The sequence below is a fragment of the Neomonachus schauinslandi genome, chromosome 2, assembly GCF_002201575.2.
Source record: "Neomonachus schauinslandi chromosome 2, ASM220157v2, whole genome shotgun sequence".
Classification (NCBI taxonomy): domain Eukaryota; kingdom Metazoa; phylum Chordata; class Mammalia; order Carnivora; family Phocidae; genus Neomonachus; species Neomonachus schauinslandi.
Window position 1 is genome coordinate 158744499 of NC_058404.1, and position 21206 is coordinate 158765704.

Consider the following 21206-nt stretch of genomic DNA (forward strand, 5'->3'; position numbering starts at 1 on the left):
GATGGCAGACTCTGAAGCCAGACTTCCTAGGTTCAAATCCTAGGTATGTCACTTCCCAGCTGTGCCTGCTTCCTCATCTAAAATAGAGCTTATAATAGTCTATGTACTATGGAGTTTTTGTGAAGATTAAATACATAGAAATTCCTTACACTAGCACCTGACCCATAGTAGGCACTACCAATTATAACAATAATAAAGGAGTCATTAACAATAACAATTATGAAGAGTTTGGGGATATTGGAAATGCCTATATTATGACGTTAAATAAAAGAAACAGAACACAAAATAGTTCTTATAGTATGATCACACCCATATTTAAAACGAAGTAGCTTAGAGTTATGGCTAGGAGAGAGACACTAAATGTTAACTGTGGTTGTGTTTGAGAGAGAGAATTTTGAGTGATTTTTTTCTTTCTGCTTTTCTAAATACACATTAATTTTGTAACAAGGAGAACTGAATTACCTTTATTTCTTAAACTGTTTACTGGTTAAGAGAATGGGCTCTGGAATAAAACGCCCCGGGTTCCCTTGAGGGCATTATGTTAAGTGACATAGTTCAGACAGAGAATGGACAAGTACTGTAAGATCTCACTTATAGGTGGAATCTAAAAAAAGCCAAACTCATAGAAACAGAGACTAGAATAGTGGTTGCCAGGGGCTCTGATGTGGAGGAAAGGGGACAACCGTCAGAGTACAAACTTGTAGTTATAAGATAAACAAGTTGTGGGGATCTAATATTCAGCATGGTGACTATAATTAACGATACTATGTTAAAATACTAGAAAGTTGTGGGGCGTCTGGGTGGCATAGTTGGTTAAGTGGCCGACCCTTGGTTTTGGCTCAGGTCCTGATCTCAGGGTTGTGCGATGGAGCCTCACATTGGGCTCCGCATTCATCAACAGAGTCTGCTTGAGATTCTCTCTTCCTCTGCCCCTCCTGCTCGTGCTCTCTCTTTCTCAAATAGATAAATAAATCTTTAAAAAATATATACTAGAAAGTTGCTAAGAGTTGTTCTTTTTTTTTTTTTCTTTAAGATTTTATTCATTTATTTGACAGAGAGAGAGAGATAGCAAGAGCAGGAACACAAGCAGAGGCAGAGGGGGAAGGAGAAGCAGGCTCCCCGCAGAGCAGGGAGCCTGATGCGGGGCTCGATCCCAGGACCCTGGGACCATGACCTGAACTGAAGGCAGACGCTCAACAACTGAGCCACCCAGGCACCTGCTAAGAGTAGTTCTTAAATGTTCTCACCACACAAAAAAATTGTAGTTATGTGAGGCGATGGATGTGTTAACTAACTTCATTGCAGTAATCATTTCTCAATATATATGTATCAAGTCATCACATTGTATGCCTTAAACTTACACAATGTTATGCATCGATTATATCTCAATAAACCTGAAAAAACAAAGAAATGGGGGATAAAAGATTCCTTTCACAGATGTCAGAGAAGCAAATTTTAACTAAAATATTAAGTAAAATATTAAAATAAAGAAATTCCTGGGGCATCTGGCTGGCTCAGTCAGAAGAAGAGTATGTGACTCTTGAGCTCGGGGTTGTGAGTTCGAGCCCCACTTTGGGTGTAGAGATTGCTTGGAAATAAAATCTTTTTTTTTTTTAAAGATTTTTTTTTTAATTTTATTTATTTATTTGAGAGAGAGAATGAGAGAGAGAGAGCACATGAGATGGGGGAGGGTCAGAGGGAGAAGCAGACTCCCTGCTGAGCAGGGAGGCCGATGCGGGACTTGATCCCGGGACTCCAGGATCATGACCTGAGCCGAAGGCAGTCACTTAACCAACTGAGCCACCTAGGCGCCCGGAAATAAAATCTTTAAAAAAATAAAATAAATTCCCTAAGCTCCGATTCTGGCTGTGCTTTTCACTACTGATGACCGGATAACTTGCTTAACTCCTCTGTGCCTTGATTTCCTTTATCTAGAAAAATGGGAATAATAATTATACTTAACTCATAAGAATTGTAAGGATTAAATTATATAATACCTGTAAAGGGTTTAGGAAAATGCCTGGCACATAATCACCATATTTTGTGATGATGATGAAGAAGAAAGTGATGATGATGGTTTGTGTTGGTGATGTGTGCATCCTCTGGGTTTGAATCCTGGTATTTCCACTTAGTAGCTATTGGAGTGTGGGCATGTTTCTTACACTCACTAAGCCTCAGCTTCTTCATCTGTCAATGGGAATAATAACACAGGTAATAGTATCAAATAAGATTGTTATGGGTGTTAAAAAAGAAAACCACAGGCCCAAAGTTGAGTCACTTTTGCCAGGCCAAGTCACCAAACTGGGGCTTACTACCTGATTTAATTGCAGTTTCAACCTCCCCCAGAAACGTGGCCCTAACTGGTCTGTCAGGACTTTTCTGATCAGCCCCCACACGGTAACCTGTCACATGGACCCTTTCTGTCCTCCACCTGCTTCTGCAAGGGAAGATGAGGCAATCTTCTTGGTAAGACCTTAGCCCTTCCCCTTAAGGGAAGGTGACCTTCCCCGGGACAATCCCTTTTCCATTTTGTACAACTCCTCAGGGCTTCCCTCTTCTTGCTAGATGGGATGCAGCCAGTTACATCTTCACATTTACTAGATGGGATGTAAAAGCCAATTACATCTTCACATTTACTCCATTGAATTTTTTTTTTTTTTTTTATGGGAATAGGGGTGCCTGGGTGGCTCAGTCGCCTTAAGCGTCTGCCTTCGGCTCAGGTCATGATCCCAGGTTCCTGAGATGGAACCATGTATCGGGCTCCCTGCTTAGCAGGGAGTCTTTTTCTCCCTTTGCCTCTGCCCCCTCCTTGCTCGTGCTCCCCGTGCGTGCTTTCTCTCTCTCTCTCTGAAATAAATACAATCTTAAAAAAAAACAAAACAAAACATGGGGAATAAATAAGATCATTCATGTATAGTGCCTGGCTCACAGTAAGCTCAATATTAATTTAAAAAATTTAGGGGCACCTGGGTGGTTCAGTTGTTAAGGGTGTGCCTTCGGCTCAGGTCATGATCCCAGGGTCCTGGGATTGAGCCTCATGTCGGGCTCCCTGCTGCATGGGAAGCCTGCTTCTCCCTCTCCCACTCCCCCTACTTGTGCTCTCTCTCTGTCAAATAAATAAATAAAATCTTTAAAAAAAAATTTAAACAAATTGGAATAACAATATCTACCTCATAGGTTATTGTGAGGATAAAGTGGGAGCATGTTGAAAACTCCTCTATGAGGCACGAGTTATGTCAATTCAATACCACTAGATGGCAGTAGACACCACCAAATACAGCTTGGCTTACCTAAATCTAGAGCTAAGGGAGAACAGTTAGAGGAGAGTTTTCAGGAAATTCCTTACCAGGCTTAGTCTCATGTCTGTGATTATACTGGAATTCAGGGAGTGCATATAGTATCTCAAATGAGTGAGCTACCTGCTTAGGAATTGTTTTGTTTGATGTAGATTGTTAGAAAAAAAAAATGATTTTTACTAGGGAGCCTGTTCTTTTTTTTTTTTTTTTTTAAGTTTATTTATTTGACAGAGAGCGAGCACAGCAGGGGGAGCATCAGAGGCAGAGGGAGAAGCAGGCTCCCGACTGAGCAGGGAGCCCGATGCGGGACTTGATTCAGCGACTCCAGGATCATGACCTGAGCGGAAGGCGGATGCTTGACCAACCGAGCCACCCAGGCGCCCTAAGGAGCCTGTTCTAATTCCACATTCATCTCCGTCGGGTTCCATTTTGAGCTCTGGCCATTCCCACACGCACTTATGCTCTGGCCTACTCCCTTGCTACCCAGGGTGTGGTCCGTAGACCAGCATCTGTTTCTACTGCACTCGCAGAAGTGCGGAATCCTGGGCCTCACCCTAGATTCGCTGAAGAAGCAAACTGAACTCTTGGCTTTCTCTCGAGAAGTCACGCTGGCCGTCCTATACGCTGGTCTTCCCAAATCAGAACCACCTCCTTCCGCGTGTGTGATGCAAACTGGCCTCTTAGTTGTTCTTCTTACTTAACCCATTAGTGAGGGAACCAGCAGGACAGGAAACCCAGTTCCAAGGAGAATGGAAGACACTAGTAAATACACAGTCTGTGGGGAAAAGAACTTGGGAATAAGACTGCAACATCACAGGCAACCAGCACTGCTTTCTATCGTCAGAGTAAGAACGTGGTAACCTTTGGAGTTACCTTTTCTACCTGACAGTATCATTTGCCACTTATCTCCCACAGGTTAATATCTGACTTTACAGACTCTAGGCCCTGTCGACAGTAAATAACAAGCCAAATAAGATGTAGAGTCAGATGAGCCCCACTCGGGCTTCTTAGACAATACTCCAGTCCAGACTTTGAAAAGGTACATAGTAATACTTTGCCTTCTTTCCAGGTTTTTAATAATTTTTCTTAAAAGTTTAAACTTTATGACAGAGGTAATAAGGAATATACATGTTGGGCTGCCAAACTTAATACAGTAAGATATGTTCGTTTCAGAGGATGAAGTGAGTATCTACATCACAGAGCTGAATAGAAAGGAAAAGGAGATAGAATTAGGTTTGTCTTTTAAAAGATATCTTCTTGATCTTCTTTGGGCCCCACTACACTAACCATAAAATGGGCATAACATCTATTTTTTTTTAAGATTTTTAAAATTTATTTGACAGAGAGAGACACAGCGAGAGAGGGAACACAAGCAGGGAGAGTGGGAGAGGGAGAAGCAGGCTCCCCGCTGAGCAGGGAGCCCATTGTGGGGCTCGGTCCCAGGACCCAGGATCATGACCTGAGCTGAAGGCAGACGCTTAATGACTGAGCCACCCAGGCGCCCCATAATATCTGTTTCATACAGCAGATGATCTCAAATATTTTGGTCTTGGAGACCTAGACTAAATTTATTTTTTATTTTTTTAAATTTAAATCCAATTAATTAACATATAATGTATTATTGGTTTCAGAGGTAGAGGTCAGTGATTCATCAGTCTTATATAACACCCAGTGCTCATTACATCACGTGCCCTCCTTAATGTCCGTCATCCAGTTACCTCATTCCCCCACCCACCTCTCCTCCAGCCACCCTGTTTGTTTCCTATGACTTAGAGTCTCTTATGGTTTGTCTCCCTCTCTGATTACGTCTTGTTTTATTTTTTCCTCTCTTCCCCTATGATCCTCAGGTTTTGTTTCTTAAATTCCACGTATCAGTGAGATCATATAATAATTGTCTTCCTCTGATTGACTTATTTCGCTTAGCATAATACTCTCTAGTTCCATCCACATTGTTGCAAGCACATTTAAAAAAATATTTTATTTATTTATTTGACAGAGAGAGAGAGAGAGAGCACAAGCAGGGGGAGCAGCAGGCAGAGGGAGAGGGAGAAGCAGGCTCTCCACGGAGCAGGGAGACTGATGTGGGACTCAGTCCCAGGACTCTGGGATCATGACCTGAGCCAAAGGCAGATGCTTAACCGACTGAGCCACTCAGGTGGTCCCTATACCAAATTTTAATACTCTTAAACATTATTGAAGATCTCAAAGAGTGTTTCCTGTTATGTCTATCAATGCTTAATCATATTAGAAATTAAAACTGAGAAATTTAGAAAAGATTCTCATTTAAATAATAAGAATAAACTCATTTTTTGTTAACATTAATAACAATTTTTAAGAAAAGAAACTACGTTTTCGAAAGCCCCACAAAGATTTGGCTTGGATTCAGAGGACCCAGTTAAAGTTTCCACAGTGCCTTTAGTACTTCAATAATTTATTTTTTATTTTTTTATTTTTTAAAGATTTTATTTATTTATTTGAGAGAGAGAATGAGAGAGAGAGCATGAGAGGGGTGAGTGTCAGAGGGAGAAGCAGACTCCCTGCCGAGCAGGGAGCCCGATGCGGGACTCGATCCCGGGACTCCAGGATCATGACCTGAGCCGAAGGCAGTCGCTTAACCAACTGAGCCACCCAGGCGCCCTCAATAATTTTTTTTTTTAAACATTTTATTTTTAGTAATCTCTACACCCACCATGGGGCTTGAACTCATGACCCTGAGATCAAGAGTCTCATGCTCCACCAACTGAGCCAGCCAGATGACTCTCAGTAATTTCTATTTAGATGAGATTTGATAACATGCTGGTCCAAGACAAGCCTAGGAATGACAACATAAACTTATGGTATTTATATGGTTTGATTTACTATACTGACTAAATTTTTATAAAAACATTCTCTGACCCATGGGTCTTCTGTAATCATTTAGGAGTGGGCTATATATACATTGATGGTGACCATTACTTGAACAGTTTGTAGTTGTTTTTTTTTTTTTTTAAAGATTTTATTTATTTATTTGAGAGAGAGAGAATGAGAGAGACAGAGAGCACATGAGAGGGGGGAGGGTCAGAGGGAGAAGCAGGCTCCCCGCCGAGCAGGGAGCCCGATGCGGGACTCGATCCAGGGACTCCAGGATCATGACCTGAGCCGAAGGCAGTCGCTTAACCAACTGAGCCACCCAGGCGCCCTGTAGTTGTTTTTTTAAGGGCCTTTTATCATAGTAATATCACTAGATATTAGAATTAATTATCTTAACAAATTTTTTAAATTTTTATTTTTTTTTATTTTTAAAGATTTTATTTATTTATTTGACACGGAGAGAGAGAGACATTACAAGTAGGGGGAGGGAGAAGCAGGCTCCCTGCCGAGCAAGGAGCCCGATGCGGGACTCCATTCCAGGACCCCGGGATCATGACCCAAGCTGAAGGCAGATGCTTAACTGACTGAGCCACCCAGGCGCCCCTTAAAAACTTTTTTTTTAACTTCCAAATTGTGACCTTGGAGGTTACCTACCTATATTTCAAAGAGGGCTCTAAACATTTCTTTGTGGTAAGAGTCATAAATACTTCTTGATAATTCTTGATAATTTTTGATTATTAAAATACTTCTTGATAAATTAGTATAATTTAAATTTGCTGGTAAGTTAAAATTCTGAGAACCATATGTAATGAGTTAGCAAAAAATGCTTTCAGTAAACTCTGAGTTTTGACCACTATTTTTCTGTTTTTTGGCTTTTTGAGATTGGGTTTCTTTAACTCAGCGTAATGCCCTTGAGATTCACCCACATTGTTGCATGAATCAATTGTTGATTCATGTTTACTGTTGAGTAGTACTCTGGTATGAATTACCATAGTTTAGCTGTTCACTTGATAAAGGATACTTAGGTTGTTTCCAGGTTTTGGCTATTAGAAATAAAGCTGCAATGAACATTCATGTTCAGGCTTTTGTGCAAACACAAGCTTTCATTTCTGTGGGAGAAATGCCTAAGAGTACAATTGCTGGGTCATATGGTATTTGCATGCTTAGTTTGTTTTTTTTTTAAGATTTTATTATTTATTTGACAGAGAGAGACACAGCAAGAGAGGGAACACAAGCAGGGGGAGTGGGAGAGGGAGAAACTGGCCTCCCACTGAGCAGGGAGCCTGATGCGGGGCTCGATCCCAGGACCCCGGGATCATGACCTGAGCCGAAGGCAGACGCATAACGACTGAGCCACCCAGGTGCCCCTGCATGCTTAGTTTTTTTAAGAAACTACCGAACTGTATTCCAGAATAGTTGTACTGTTTGACATTCCTGCTAACAATGAATGATCCAGTTTCTCCACAACCTTGACAGCATTTGATGTTACTAATATTTTTTATTTTAGCCATCCTGATGGCTATGTAATGGTATTTCATTGTGATTTGCATTTCCCTAATGGCTAATGATGTTGAACATCTTTTCCTGTGTTTATTCGCCATCTATATATCCTCTCTCATGTAATGCCTGCTCATAAATTTGTCTATTTTCTAATCAGCTTTTTTTTTTTAACTCTGGAGTTATGAGATCTCCTTATATATTCTAGATAAAAGTTTTTGCTGGATATGTGGTTTGCAAACATTTTCTCCCAGTCTATATTTGTCTTTTCATCCTCATTACAAGGTATATTTTTAATTTTTTAAATTTTTTAATTTTTTTACAAGGTCTATTTTTTTAATAAAGATTTTATTTATTTATTTATTTATTTGTTTTTTAAAAGATTTTATTTATTTATTTGACAGAGAGAGAGAGAGAAAGCACAAGTAGGCAGAGAGGCAGGCAGAGGGAGAGGGAGAAGCAGACTCCCCACTGAGCAGGGAGCCTGACATGGGGCTTGATCCCAGGACGCTGGGATCATGACCTGAGCCGAAGGCAGCCACTTAACTGACTGAGCCACCCAGGCACCCCTAAAGATTTTATTTATTTGAGAGAGAGAGAGAGAGAGAATGAGTCGGGAAGGTGCAGAGAGACAAGCAGACTCCCTGCTGAGCAGGAAGCCTGAGGCAGGGCTTGATCCCAGGACCCTGAAATCATGACCTGAGCTGAAGGGAGACACTTAACCAACTGAGCCACCCAGGCGCCCCCTCATCACAAGGTCTTTTACAGAGCAAAGGTTTTTAATTTTGATGAGGACCAATTAACCAATTTTTCTTTTTGTAAATCATGCTCTTCATGTCAAGTCTAAGAACACTTTCCCTAGACCCTAAAGGTTTTCTGCTATATTTTTCTCTAAAATCTTTTTTTGAAGATTTTTTTCTTTTTTGAAGAATGATTGACATACAATATTGTATTGGTTTCAGGTTTACAAGGTCAGTCGGTGGAACGTGCAACTCTTGATCTCAGGGTTGTGAGTTCGAGCCCCATATTGGGTTTAGAGATTATAAATAAATAAACTTAAAAAAAAAAACTTTATAAAAAATGGTCACCACAATAAGACCAGTTACCATCTGTCACCATACAAAGTTGTTATAATACTATTGACTAAATTCCCTATGTAATGTATACATTACATCCTTGTATCTTGTTTATTTTATAACTGGAGGATTGAACCTCTTAATCCCCATCACCTATTTCACCCATCTCCCCACCCCCCTCCCTTCTGGCAACCACCAGTTTGTTCTCTGTATTTATGGGCCCAGCACACTTCCGCTGCGCTCCTCTGCTTGTTCTCTGTATTTATGAGTCTGTTTTGTTTTGTTTGTTCACTTGTTTTGTTTTTTAAATTCCACATATAAGTGAAATCATATATATTTGTCTTTCTCTGTCTAGCTTATTCCACTTAGCATAATACCTTCTAGGTCCACCCATGTTATTACAAACGGCAAGATTTCATTATTTTTTCTTTTCTTCTCTTTTTTAATTTTAATTTTTTTGGGGGGGAGAGAGCTCAAGCAGGGGGAGGGGCAGAGGAAGAGGGAGAGAGAGAATTCTAAGCAGACTCCAGGCCCAGCAGGGAGCCTGACATGGGGCTCGATCTCAGGACCCTGAGATCACGACCTGAGCCAAAATCAAGAGTTGGACGCTAACCAACTGAGCCACCCAGGTGCCCCTATATTTCATTCTTTTTTATAGCTGAATAATATTCTATCACGTATATTACATCTTCTTGATCCATTCATCTACTTATCGACATTTAGGTGGCTTCCATACCTTGGCTATTGTAAATAATGCTGGTATGAATATAGGGGTGCATATGTTTTTTGAGTTAGTGTTTTTGTTTTCTTTGGATAAATACCTAGTATGTAGACTGCTTTGGGTAGTATGGACGTTTTAATGATATGAACTTCCAGTCAATGAGTACAGACTTATCTTTCCATTTCTTTGTGTCATCTTCAATTTCTTTCATCAATATTTTATAGTTTTCAGAGTACTGGTCTTTTACTTCCTTGGTTAAATTTATTCCTACATATTTTATGCTTTTTGTGCTTTTTAAATTCTTTTTGATGCAATTTAAAAATCTAACAGTTTCACATTTTACACTTAAATTCATATTTCACTGGAACACAGCCATGCCCTTTCTTTGAATTATGGTCTATGTCTGCTTTTGTACTATAATATGGCAGTGCTGCCTCGTTGGGACAGACTGCCTGATCCACAAGTTCTCAAGTATTCACTCTCTGGCCCTTTACAAAACATGTTGACTCTTGTTTCTGGTTAACAAATGCTGAGACGACTATATGAAAACACCATGATGTAAAATATTTCTAAGTTGCAATATCACTGTTTGGAACCAAATTACATGAAGTCAGCAGCATCCACCCACATACATTTATAATAAATCTATCTTGAGGGGTAAATGGCTTTCTTTTTTATTTTTAATATTTTTTTAATTTTTATTTATTTGTCAGAGAAAGAGCACAAGCAGGGGGAGCGGCAGGCACAGGGAGAAGCAGGCTCCCCGCTGAGCAAGGAGTCCGATGCGGGGCTCAATCCCAGAACTCTGGGATCACAACCCGAGCTGAAGGCAGGCACTTAACCGACTGAGCCTCCCAGGTGCCCCAATGGCTTTCTTTTTGAAGCTGAAATTCCTACTAACACAACTCTAAGCATCGTTCCTGAGTCTATGCTCAGATTTCAGTTTGTATTCCTGAAGCATCAGAGACAAAGGTGTTTATAAGCAAGTATTTGTTATTTGGTAATAGAAATCTAACAAAGTTGAGAGAGAGAGAGAGTGTGTGTGTGTGTATAATATATATAACATATATAGTCCTTGATGAAAGTCTTTGGCAAAATAAGCCATCTTCATTTTATGGCCTTTATTCCAAGAACTTACATTATGTGACTCAGAAATGTATTAACACAACTCATTCCAAATGTACCCTCTGGCCTCAAACATGACACTAGTCAGAACTCAGCCAGGCGTGGTGCCAGATAGAGTTTAAAACTGCATATTGTCTTCTCATCCCAGTACTTGAGCTTGCTAAAATCAAAGGGTGGGATACGAGACTGTGCCAGTCATTAGATTATCGCATATCAGCTCTAAAACCACCCTTCCGGACTCTGTGAGGCTAGAATTCATTTCTGCTTTGCCAGCTGGCTTCCTGAGGTTTCCAACAGGATGTGTTAGGGGGACCCTGCAAGGCAGGACCGAGGAGAGACTTGATCCTGCATGCTGGCTATTTCTTCCAGCGGGGTCCCCCGCCCCCCCCACCCAAATGTCCCCTCACTGGCTGTAGCAGCTGCTTCCAGTCTCTGGCTTTGTCACACGTCTCAGATGGCCTCACTGTGCTCCCTCAGACCCATCAGTACTAGGCTCGCAACATCCCTGCTCAGAGGTCTGAGTCTCCACTTTCTGGCAACTCTCCTCTGAATTTCTAGATAATCTCAACCTCTTCTTTCTCCCCAGACCCAGGGGTGATACCTATGGCTTGAGGTTGCCATCTTTGTGTGTTACCTCATTGTTCCCTTTCTGCTTTTTTGAGTTTTCCAATACTGGCCTGGCTTATGCCTTATGTTCAATTCTCTTTGGGAGAATTCCTAGTGAGGCTCCTGTTTTCTAGACTGGACCCTAACCGATACAGGGAATATTTCACAGGGTCAGCATTTGACACAGAGGCGTAGGAAGCAGAAAAGAAATGGATCTGCCAATTCACTAACTTGCTGTGCCTCTTTAGCAAAACTATTTCTCTTTCTCCAAACTTCTCATTAAGATTTGCTGAACAGTTACCAAAATTTGTATTCAGAATTAGCAAATATCTCAAAGGGTGCTTGTTTAGGGAGAAAAAAAAAATCAGTAAATCAATATTATTCTCCAATACTATATGAGTTATTGTTAGAGAGCATTAATGTATGTGTTTCTGTCAAAATAAGCTTTCTTTTGTTAAATTTCTTAAAATGAAATCTTTTAATATGAAATGATGCATGCATGTATTTATTTACTTATTTATTTTTATCACATTCATATACTAGTTTGCTAGGGCTGCCATAACAAAGTACCACAGGCTGAGTGGCTTAACTAACAGAAATGTATTTTCTTGCAGTTCCAGAAGCTGGAAGTCCAAGACCACAGTGTTGACAGGTTTGCTTTCTTCTAGGCCATGCTCCTTGGACTGCAGATGGCTGTCTTCTGGATCCTCACAAGGTTCTCCCTCTGTTTCATTTGTGTCCTAATCTCCTCTTCTTATAAGGACACCAGTCATATTGGATTAGGATCTACCCTAACAACTCTTTCTTGGGTTTGATTTCTTGTTTCCTGGATCCTATGTCTCCCCCTTTCTGGTCTATTTGCTCGTTGTGATGTCAGTTTAACGTTTCCGAGATTCACTAATTCAGCAAACATTTACTGCGCTTGCGCCAGGCCCAGTGCTAGGCACTAGGGATAGGCAAGAAAGAGAGACAGACAATGTTGCTACCTCCAGACTGCAACGGCCCTGTGACAACATGATGGCCAATGTGACCTGAAATAGGAGCAGACGCCCGACTGCCTAGGAACAGAGTTACTGCCCTCTTGACAAATGCCATCGTGGAGAAAATAGGGACTAAAATGTATTGAGTTCTGCCATGTCTCAGCACATTTATGTACATTACCTCATTTCATACTCACAAGATTCTACGATTATACTACTATTTTACAAGGAGAAGGCAGAAGTGGAAGCTCTGAGGTTCAGAGCTCATTTGGTGACTTGCAGAGCCGAGTCTTCAACTGCAAAACTCTTCACAGCCATGTTATGCGATGCTGCAAAAATGAATGCATACAAACCCAGGAATTAAGGTTTAACTCCTCCTTAACCCAAAGAGCCATTTTGCTTATGCACACCAGTGATTTGTTTTATTCTGACCGTCCTTTTAGGTAAGGTCCTGATTCCCTAGGAATCCCTCACTTATTCATTTAATACTTGTTGAGCTGCTGAGATTCATGTGAGGCACTCTTCTAGGTGCTGGAGATAAACCAGTAAACCAAAAAAGAATTACTCCCCTCTTGGAGCTTAAACAAGTAGAGAGTGTCACAAAGTTTAAAAAAAAAAAGTCAAGATAAATTCCATGGGTAGGGAAAACAAAGGACGGTAAGGGGAATAGGAAGGGGGCAGTACTTTTTTTTTTTTTTTAAGATTTTATTTATTTATTTGAGAGAGAGAGAGCACAAGTGGGTCGAGGGGCAGAGGGAGAGGGAGAAGCAGGCTTCCCACTGAGTGGAGAACCTGAGGGGAAGGGGCACAATCCCAGGATCCCGAGATCATGACCTAAGCTGAAGTCGGACGCTTAACCGACTGAGCCACCCAGGCGCCCCTACTAACTTATTATTTATGGTCAGGGAAGGCATTTCTGGTATGGGGCTGTTTGCACAGAGACAAAAGGAAGGGAAGGAAGAAGCTATGTAGATATCTAGGCAGAGGGAACAGCAAATGCTAAGGCCCCTGGATGGGAGCAAGGAGGCCAGTGTAGCTGGGAAGAGTGAGTCAAGGAGGAACAGTAAGAGACCAGCAGAGGTTTTAGAGGCCATAGTAAGGACTTTCGTTTTTACTCCTAGCAAGGTGGGAAGACATTGGAGAGCTTTGACGTGACCCTCAAAAGACATTTTGGAAGTCTCGTAGGCTACCTCCTGCCCATATCTGGCTTCCTTTTTATAGCAAACTCCCAAGAGTTATCTAAACTTTCTGTCTCCACTTTCTCACTTCATCCCTTTCAACCCTTGCCATTTGGGCCCTGGACCCCATCACTTCTCTGAACTAGTCCTTCTTAGGGCCATTAGTGACTATATCTTGCTAAAGCCCATGACCATGCTCAGTCTGCCAAATTCTCAGCCTCACGGCCGCTAGTGATATGCTCACATTACCTCCCCAGTGTTCCCTAACCCGACTCTAGCCTGGTTTTCTTCCTCCTTCACAGCTTTCTTCTCCACATGGGTCACTCCTCCGCATCCAGGAGTGTCCCAGGGCTCTGATCTGGACCTCTGCTATACACTCTCACTGGGCGTTGGATCCATGATTCGCAAATACCTTTGATCTGCTGATGTTTTCTTCTGCAACCAGAACAAGTCCAAATTCCTTATCGTGGCCTACACCATCACACGGGCTACTGGCCTTGGCTTCCACCTCCCTCCCCCTTCCCTGTCCCTCACCAGCGGCTCCAGCTGAAACCTTGAGCTGGTTCCTGCTTCGGGATCTCTGCACTGGCTTTTCCTTGAGCCTTTCCTCTTCACCGGGCTTCCTTTCTCTCACCCTTCAGTTTCTAGTTCAAATGCCGCCTCTGAAAGTCTTCCCCTTCTCCCAACACTCTCTAGCACCTAATTTGAGAAATTATTGCATGGATTCACCTGGTATTTCCTGCGTCACCCCATCCCCAACACCTACACTAGAAAACTTCCCGAGAGCCGGGACCTCCTTTGTTTAGTCGAGCGCCAAAACACTGCCTCGGACAGAGTAGATGCTGAAGAAGTAGGGGTTGGCTGGCAGAGCCCCCAGAGTTGCTCCCCAGGGCTCTCACGAGGTTCCTGTTTGCGGCAGGGAGAGATCTTGCCCTTAATTGCTCACTCCCATCCTCGGCGGGATGGGAGGTAGGGGGTAACAATGGCCCCTCCCCCCGTAGCCCCGCCCCCCTTCCCCCCGGCCAGCCTGTCGCCCCTCCGACCTGGTCGCGCGGTGCTTGTCGCGCATCGCGGGAGCGGGCGGTGATCGGACGGCTGGCCACAGAGGGAGCATGGCGCTCTTGGCCGTGCGCTTGGCGCTGTTGCTCCTGGCCGGGGACTTGGCAGGTAACGCTCACCGCTCACCGGGCCTGGTCGGCCAGGACGGGGTGGGGGGTGGCGCAGAGGAGTATCAGAGGGTGGATCTGGCCCCCTGGCCACCCACCCCCGGATCCCGGCTCCCTGGCGGCCCTCGGCGCACCCGTTACTGGCGGTTCCCGTGGCCTGCGGTCGTCTAGGGAGCGCGAACGTGCGGGGCGTGCAGGGCTGGGGGGTGGCGGTGGAGGCAGTGATACTCTCGTTCTTGCTTGGCCTTGGCTCCCGGCTCCTTCGTAGCGACACCCTGCTGTCTGCTCTTTCTCCCTTGAAGCAGATTATCTGGAACCCAAGATCAGAAGTTGTTTTTTTATGGACACAGTGGCCCTACCGAACCTCTGCGGGAGATGAACAGGAATAGGGCTTGGGAATGCCAAGCGCGCCAGGCACGCTGAGGCTTATGAGAAAGGGGCTTTAGTCCAGCCAGACTTGACGCCCACTCGAAAATGGAGTTAAAACGGTAGCACCTAACGTTAAGTTTTGCGTTTGTTACCCTGAGCCACAGAGGAGAAGAATATCGTGAATTATTAAGAATTCCTTCTCTTTTATTCCATAGCTCCGAAGTTCTTTCTCAAGCAAGCCTGTTAGGGTAGTCAATTACAGAACCTGGACCAAGTGTTACTTCTGTGTGTCTGCCAGGAGAGGTGCCAGAAAACAATACCCTTCTTTGGGGGCGTGGGGCTGGGCAATGGGGGCTGATCAAAGAAGGTAGGCATCTAAGAGAACGGGAGAGGGTGTGGCCGGGATAAATCACAGGCTGGATTCTAAAAGCTCCTTATGAATAAGAATTGACCTTAATCATATACTTTAATGTCTGTTTTCTTCTTGCAGTCTCTTTGGACTCTTTGAGCTCTGAGTTTGACCAACATTCAGAATACAGAACAGTAAGTAGGAAACCACCTGTATTGTTTCCACTAATATAGTGAAGTCCAGACGGTTTGGGTTGGGGCGGTTTTTAAATTTTGGCCTCCCCCCTTTTTTTTTTTTTTTTTTTTTTTGACCTGCCACTTTTGAAACTGTTGACTGTCTCTTCAAAAATCAGATTCTAAGGCAGACCTTTTGATGCAGATCAAAATTGTAAATTTTGGTTGAAAATAGCTCAGTCCTTGAAGGCCTCAGCACTTTGTTTCCTTTAATAGTTTCTTTGATGATTCAAAAAGTCCTTGGTCTAATGGTTATATCTTGTACTAGACATTTTATGAACATTATCTAGATAATAATGTTCACAGAGTGTCCTTACTGCAGCCTATCTTTCTGCCTGTACTTTCCACTGCTTTCCCATAGCTTGTGCTCTTCTATCCTTATGCTATTGCCACATTGTTTTTTGTTTTATTATTTTTTAAGATTTATTCATTTTAAAGATTTTATTTACTTATTTGTCAGAGAGAGAGAGAGAAGGAAAGAAAGAGAGCAAGCACACAAGCAGGGGAAGCGGCAGGCAGAGGGAGAAGCAGGCTTCCTGCTGAGCAAGGAGCTGGATGAGGGACTCAATCCCAGGACCCTGGGATCATGACCTGAACTGAAGGCACATGCTTAACCACTTAACCACTTAACTGACTGAGCCACCCAGGCATGCCTATTTATTCATTTTAGAGAGAAAGGGCATGGTGCAGGGAGGGGCAGGCAGAGAGAGAGAGGGAAAGCAGACTCCCTGTTGAGTGGGGAGCCCAATGTGGGGCTCCATCTCACAACTCTGAGATCATGACGTAAGCCGAAACCAAGAGTTGGATGCTTAACTGACTGAGCCGCCCAGGCGCCCCTATTTTGTTTTGTTTTTATTTTAATTCCAGAGTAGTTAACATACAGTGTTATATTAGTTTCAGATGTTAGTGCCACACTGTTTTAATTACTGTAGCTTTGTAGTAAGTTTCAAAATGGGAAAGTGTGAATCCTCCAACTTTTTCTTCAAGATTGTCTTGGCTTTTCAGGGTCACTTACCTTTCCATATGAATTTAAAGATAAGTTTGCCAATTTCTGCTGCAAAAAAGGCAGTTGGGATTTTTGATAGGGATTGCATTGAACCTGTAGAACCATTTAGGGAGTATTGCTATCTTAAGAAAGTTAAATCTTTTGATCCATGAATATGGGATGCCTTTTCACTTATTTAGGTCTTTAATTTCTTTCAACAATGTTTTGTAGTTGTTGGTTTTTGATTCTTTTTTTTTTTTTTAAGATTTTATTTATTTATTTGAGAGAGAGAGACTGAGAGAGAGAGCACATGAGAGGGGGGAGGGTTGGGAGGGTCAGAGGAGAAGCAGACTCCCTGCCGAGCAGGGAGCCTGATGCGGGACTCGATCCAGGGACTCCAGGATCATGACCTGAGCCGAAGGCAGTCGCTTAACCAACTGAGCCACCCAGGCGCCCGGTGTTTAATTCTTATACTTCTTTTGTTAAATATATTCCTAAATATTTTATTCTTTTTAATGCTGTTATAAATGGATCTTTTTCTTAATTTCATTTTCAGATGTTTCACTGCAAGTGTATAGAAATACAATTGATTTTTGTATATTGATCTTGTATCCTGCAGTCTTGTTGGACTTGTTTTTTAGTTGTAATAGTTCCTTTTGTATTCCTCAGACCTGTTTATATAAAGAGAAATTTTATATAAACCAGAAATAGTTTTATTTCTTCCTTTCCAATCTGATGCCTTTTATTTATTTTATTGCCTAATTGTCTTTGCTAGAATATTCTATGCCATCTTGAATAGAACAAATGAATATGGACATCCTTGTCTTATTCCTAATTTGGGGGAAAAGCATTCAGTCTTTCACCATTAAGTATAATGTTAGCTGTGGGGGTTTTATAGATGTTCTTTTATAGAAGATCTTCATAGATGTTCAGGTTGAGGAAGTTCTCTTTTCTGCTTAGTTCGTTGAGTGTTTTTATTATGAAAGAGTGTTGGAAGCTCCTTTAAATTAAACTGCTTTGCTCTCAGGTCAAACACTTCCCTCACTACTGTGCCTTTGGTTAGTCTGCTTTATTTCCTTGAGGTAGACATTCTCTCAAACCTCTCTAATCTAAATGCTATCTACCACCATGTATATTTCTTTTTTCAAAATTATTTTATTTTTTTCCATGTGTATTTTTTATTTTCTTACTATACACTGAACTTTTTTTTTTTAAGATTTTATTTATTTATCTGAGAGAGAGAAGGCACATGAGAGGGGGGAGGGTCAGAGGGAGAAGCAGACTCCCTGCTGAGCAGGGAGCCCGACGTGGGACTCGATCCTGGAACTCCAGGATCATGACCTGAGCCAAAGGCAGTCGCTTAACCAACTGAGCCACCCAGGCACCCTATACACCGAACTTCTTACAGGCAGGACTCAATTTGTCTTTGTACTTCTCTAACATCTATCTTAAAATCTTTTTCATTTATTGAATAAACAAATGAGGGGATATATCTGGTAAAGTATTTGAGAACCTTTCAAAAGAAAAGATTCAGAGTATAAAGCTCAGAGAATTACTTAGAAGCATATCACATCCTTCTACAAAAATTAAATTGATTCTAAGGAATAAGTAAAAATGTGATGTGACTGGGATGCCTGGGTGGCTCGGTTGGTTAAGTATCTGCCTTAGGCTCAGTCCATAATACCGACGTCCTGGGATCGAGTACCATATTGGGGTCGTTGCTCAGTGGGGAGCCTGTTCTCCCTCTGCCTGCTGCTTCCCCTGCTTATCTCTCTCTGACAAATAAATAAATAAAAATCTTAAAAAAAAAAAATGTGATGTGGCCTGGCCCTCTTCCAGAATGAGAGTGTCTTCTAAAGCTCTGAGGAGCAGTCTACCATGGGTAAACTCTCCTCTGTAGTTGGCATGTTGTGGGGTGTAATTTAGAGCCTCCCTAGATGGTGGACTTGTTATGAATTTTATATATATATATATAAATATATATATAACATATATATATAAAATTTTTTATTATAAACTAAGATTAGTGGGGGCATAATTTATTAATGAAATTATTTGACCTCATTGATAAGAGTGAAAAGTATTTGTTCGTAAAGCCTCATGTCTCAGCTCAGAGTAAATCCAGGAAGTGAGTAACCTGAATTTAATAAAGTTAAATGGTGGCTAGCCAAAGCTAGCTTTGAAATCATTAGAATTAGACTGGAAACAGCCTGGAATACCAACATTGTCTTCCAGCTGGGTAGATCCCTTGGGGATCTGAGAGACATCAAAGGTCTTCTGCTTAAACAACAAAACAAACAAAACTTCCTTACCAGCCTGTTAGTCTCCTCAAAATCCATATATTAGTCATTCTTTGAGATGAAAGCATTTGAAAGCTTCTGTTGAATATAAAAAACCCTAAGACCTGCAGGCTAAAAAGATTGATTTTGATTAGGTGTTTATCTAGTCAGTCAGAGAGTGGGCATAGGCAAGATATGTTTTGGTTAAAAATGGGGAGGCAAGAAAGGTCTAGAGCTGGGGTTCCCTGAAATTGTGTGCCAAATTGTGTGTCTCAGTGTATTCTCCTTAGGTTCCATACCTAGTCTAAGTGGACTGGATGTCAAGATGATTGGGAACAGCAGTTCCTAAACCCAGTCCTAGCTGAATCAGAATTCAGGGACCTCTAGACACATGGATTCTTAACCCTGGAGATTCTAATTGAGTAGGTCTGGCATGAGGCCCCAAATCAGTATTTTCTTGTTTTGTTTTTTTTTAAGTTTTTAAAAAGTTTTTATTTAAATTCCAGTTAATTAACATACAGTGTAATACTACTCTCAGGTGTATAATATAGTGATTCAACACTTCCATACATCACCTGGTGCTCATCACCTGGTGCTCATTCTTTTTAATGCTGTTATAAATGGATCTTTTTCTTAATTTCACATCACAGCAAATGCTGTCCTTAATCCCCATCACCTATTTCACCCATTCCCCCCCGCAACACACATCCCCTCTGGTAACCATCAGATTGTTCTCTATAGTTGAGTCTGTTTCTTGGTTTGCCTCCCTCTCAGTTTTGTTTTCCCTTTGCTTGTTTGTTTTGTTTCTTAATTTCCACATATGAGTGAAATCATATGGTATTTGTCTTTCTCTGACTCCTTTTGCTTAGCTCACTAGCTCCATCCTTGTCATTGCAAATGGTACTAAATCAGTGTTTTTAAGCTTCTGAGGTGACGTGCACAGGTAGCCCTCTCTGGGTCCACCGGGGCTAGTTGTTAACACTAAACACTCACTGAACACCTTCCACTTAAGCAACTCACAAATGACCCTCTCCTTTCTCTCTGAACAATCTCCACAGCATAATGATCACTTACTGGCTACAGATAGCCTTCTCTCTTGTATGCCAGTAGGCTTTTTCCCATTGGTGTAGTTGTATTCCTACCCATACTTAAGTGTGTGAGTTCACAAGCCTGTTATGGCAGTTACCAGCCTTATTTTAACCAAAAATGTAAGGACAACATAAACATGAGTGTAAAGAAATAAAGTCATAGTTTATATGAGGACTGAATTGAATGCTTTTGAAAGACTTGCTAAAAGACAAATTGCTGAACAAAATTGCTGTTGAATTAGGTGTAGGTGAAACAACTATTGTATATTACGTTGTTTTAAATTCTCACTGTACTTTTTTTAAGATTTTATTTTTAAATAATTTCTGTACCCAATGTGGGGCTTGAACCTACAACCCCAAGATCAAGAGTCACATTCTTTACCGACGGAGACAGCCAGGTGTCCCTTAAATTTTCACTGTATTTTAAAATAGTGATTCTCAGGGACACCTGGGTGGCTCAGTTGGTTGGGCATCTGCCTTCAGCTTAGGTCATGATCCCATTGTCCTGGGATCGAGTCCCGCGTCGGGCTCCTTGCTCGGCGGGGAGCCTTCTTCTCCCTCTCCTTCTGCCTGCTGCTCCCCCTGCTTGTGATCTCTCTCTCTCTCTCTGACAAATAAATAAATAAAATCTTTAAAAAAAAATAGTGATTCTCAGCCGGGGGCAATTTTGCCCTCTAGCAGACATTTAGACTGTTATTTTTGATTTTCATGATAGGGGGGATAACACTGGCATCTAGTGGATAGAGAATATCCTACAACAGACAGGATAACCTCCCACCCCAAAGAATTATCTGGTCCAGAATGTGAATTATGGTTGAGAAATCCTGTTTTATTTTATTTTTTTATTTTTATTTTTTTTTAAGATTTTATTTATTTACTGACAGAGAGAGACACAGCGAGAGAGGGAACACAAGCAGAGGGAGAGGGAGAAGCAGGCTTCCCCACGGAGCAGGGAGCCCGATGTGGGGCTCGATCCCAGGACCCTGGGATCATGACCTGAGCTGAAGGCAGATGTTTAACGACTGAGCCACCCAGGTGCCCCGAGAAATCCTGTTTTAAAGAAACCAAAACAGGAAATCATGGACTTATTATGTGTGGACTTATCATGGGTATCATTTTTGTAGTGATAGCACAAAGAACTCTTAATTACAGTTGACCCTTGAATAATGTGGGGGTTAGGGGTACTGATCCCCCCTCCCATAGTAAAAAATCTGAGTGTAACTTTTGACTCTAAAATTTATTTATTTATTTATTTATAATTTTTTATTTTATTTTAAAGATTTTATTTATTTATTTGAGAGAGAGAATGAGAGAGAGAGAGCATGAGAGGGAAGAGGGTCAGAGGGAGAAGCAGACCCCCTGCCGAGCAGGGAGCCCGATGCGGGACCCGATCCCGGGACTCCAGGAT

The 21206-nt window shown here is 41.9% G+C and overlaps 1 protein-coding gene across 1 annotated transcript in view; it reads left to right on the forward strand.

Annotated features, from left to right (window-relative positions):
* Positions 1–2049: 2049 nt before the first annotated feature.
* Positions 2050–21206, forward strand: part of SPINK2 (serine peptidase inhibitor Kazal type 2) — a 22944-nt gene continuing 3787 nt past the window's right edge. The window contains exons 1-5 of the mRNA XM_021701621.1: positions 2050–2076; positions 13273–13332; positions 14356–14496; positions 15080–15167; positions 15355–15407. Coding sequence (XP_021557296.1) covers positions 2050–2076; positions 13273–13332; positions 14356–14496; positions 15080–15167; positions 15355–15407 — 369 coding nt within the window. The remainder of the gene's footprint in view (positions 2077–13272; positions 13333–14355; positions 14497–15079; positions 15168–15354; positions 15408–21206) is intronic.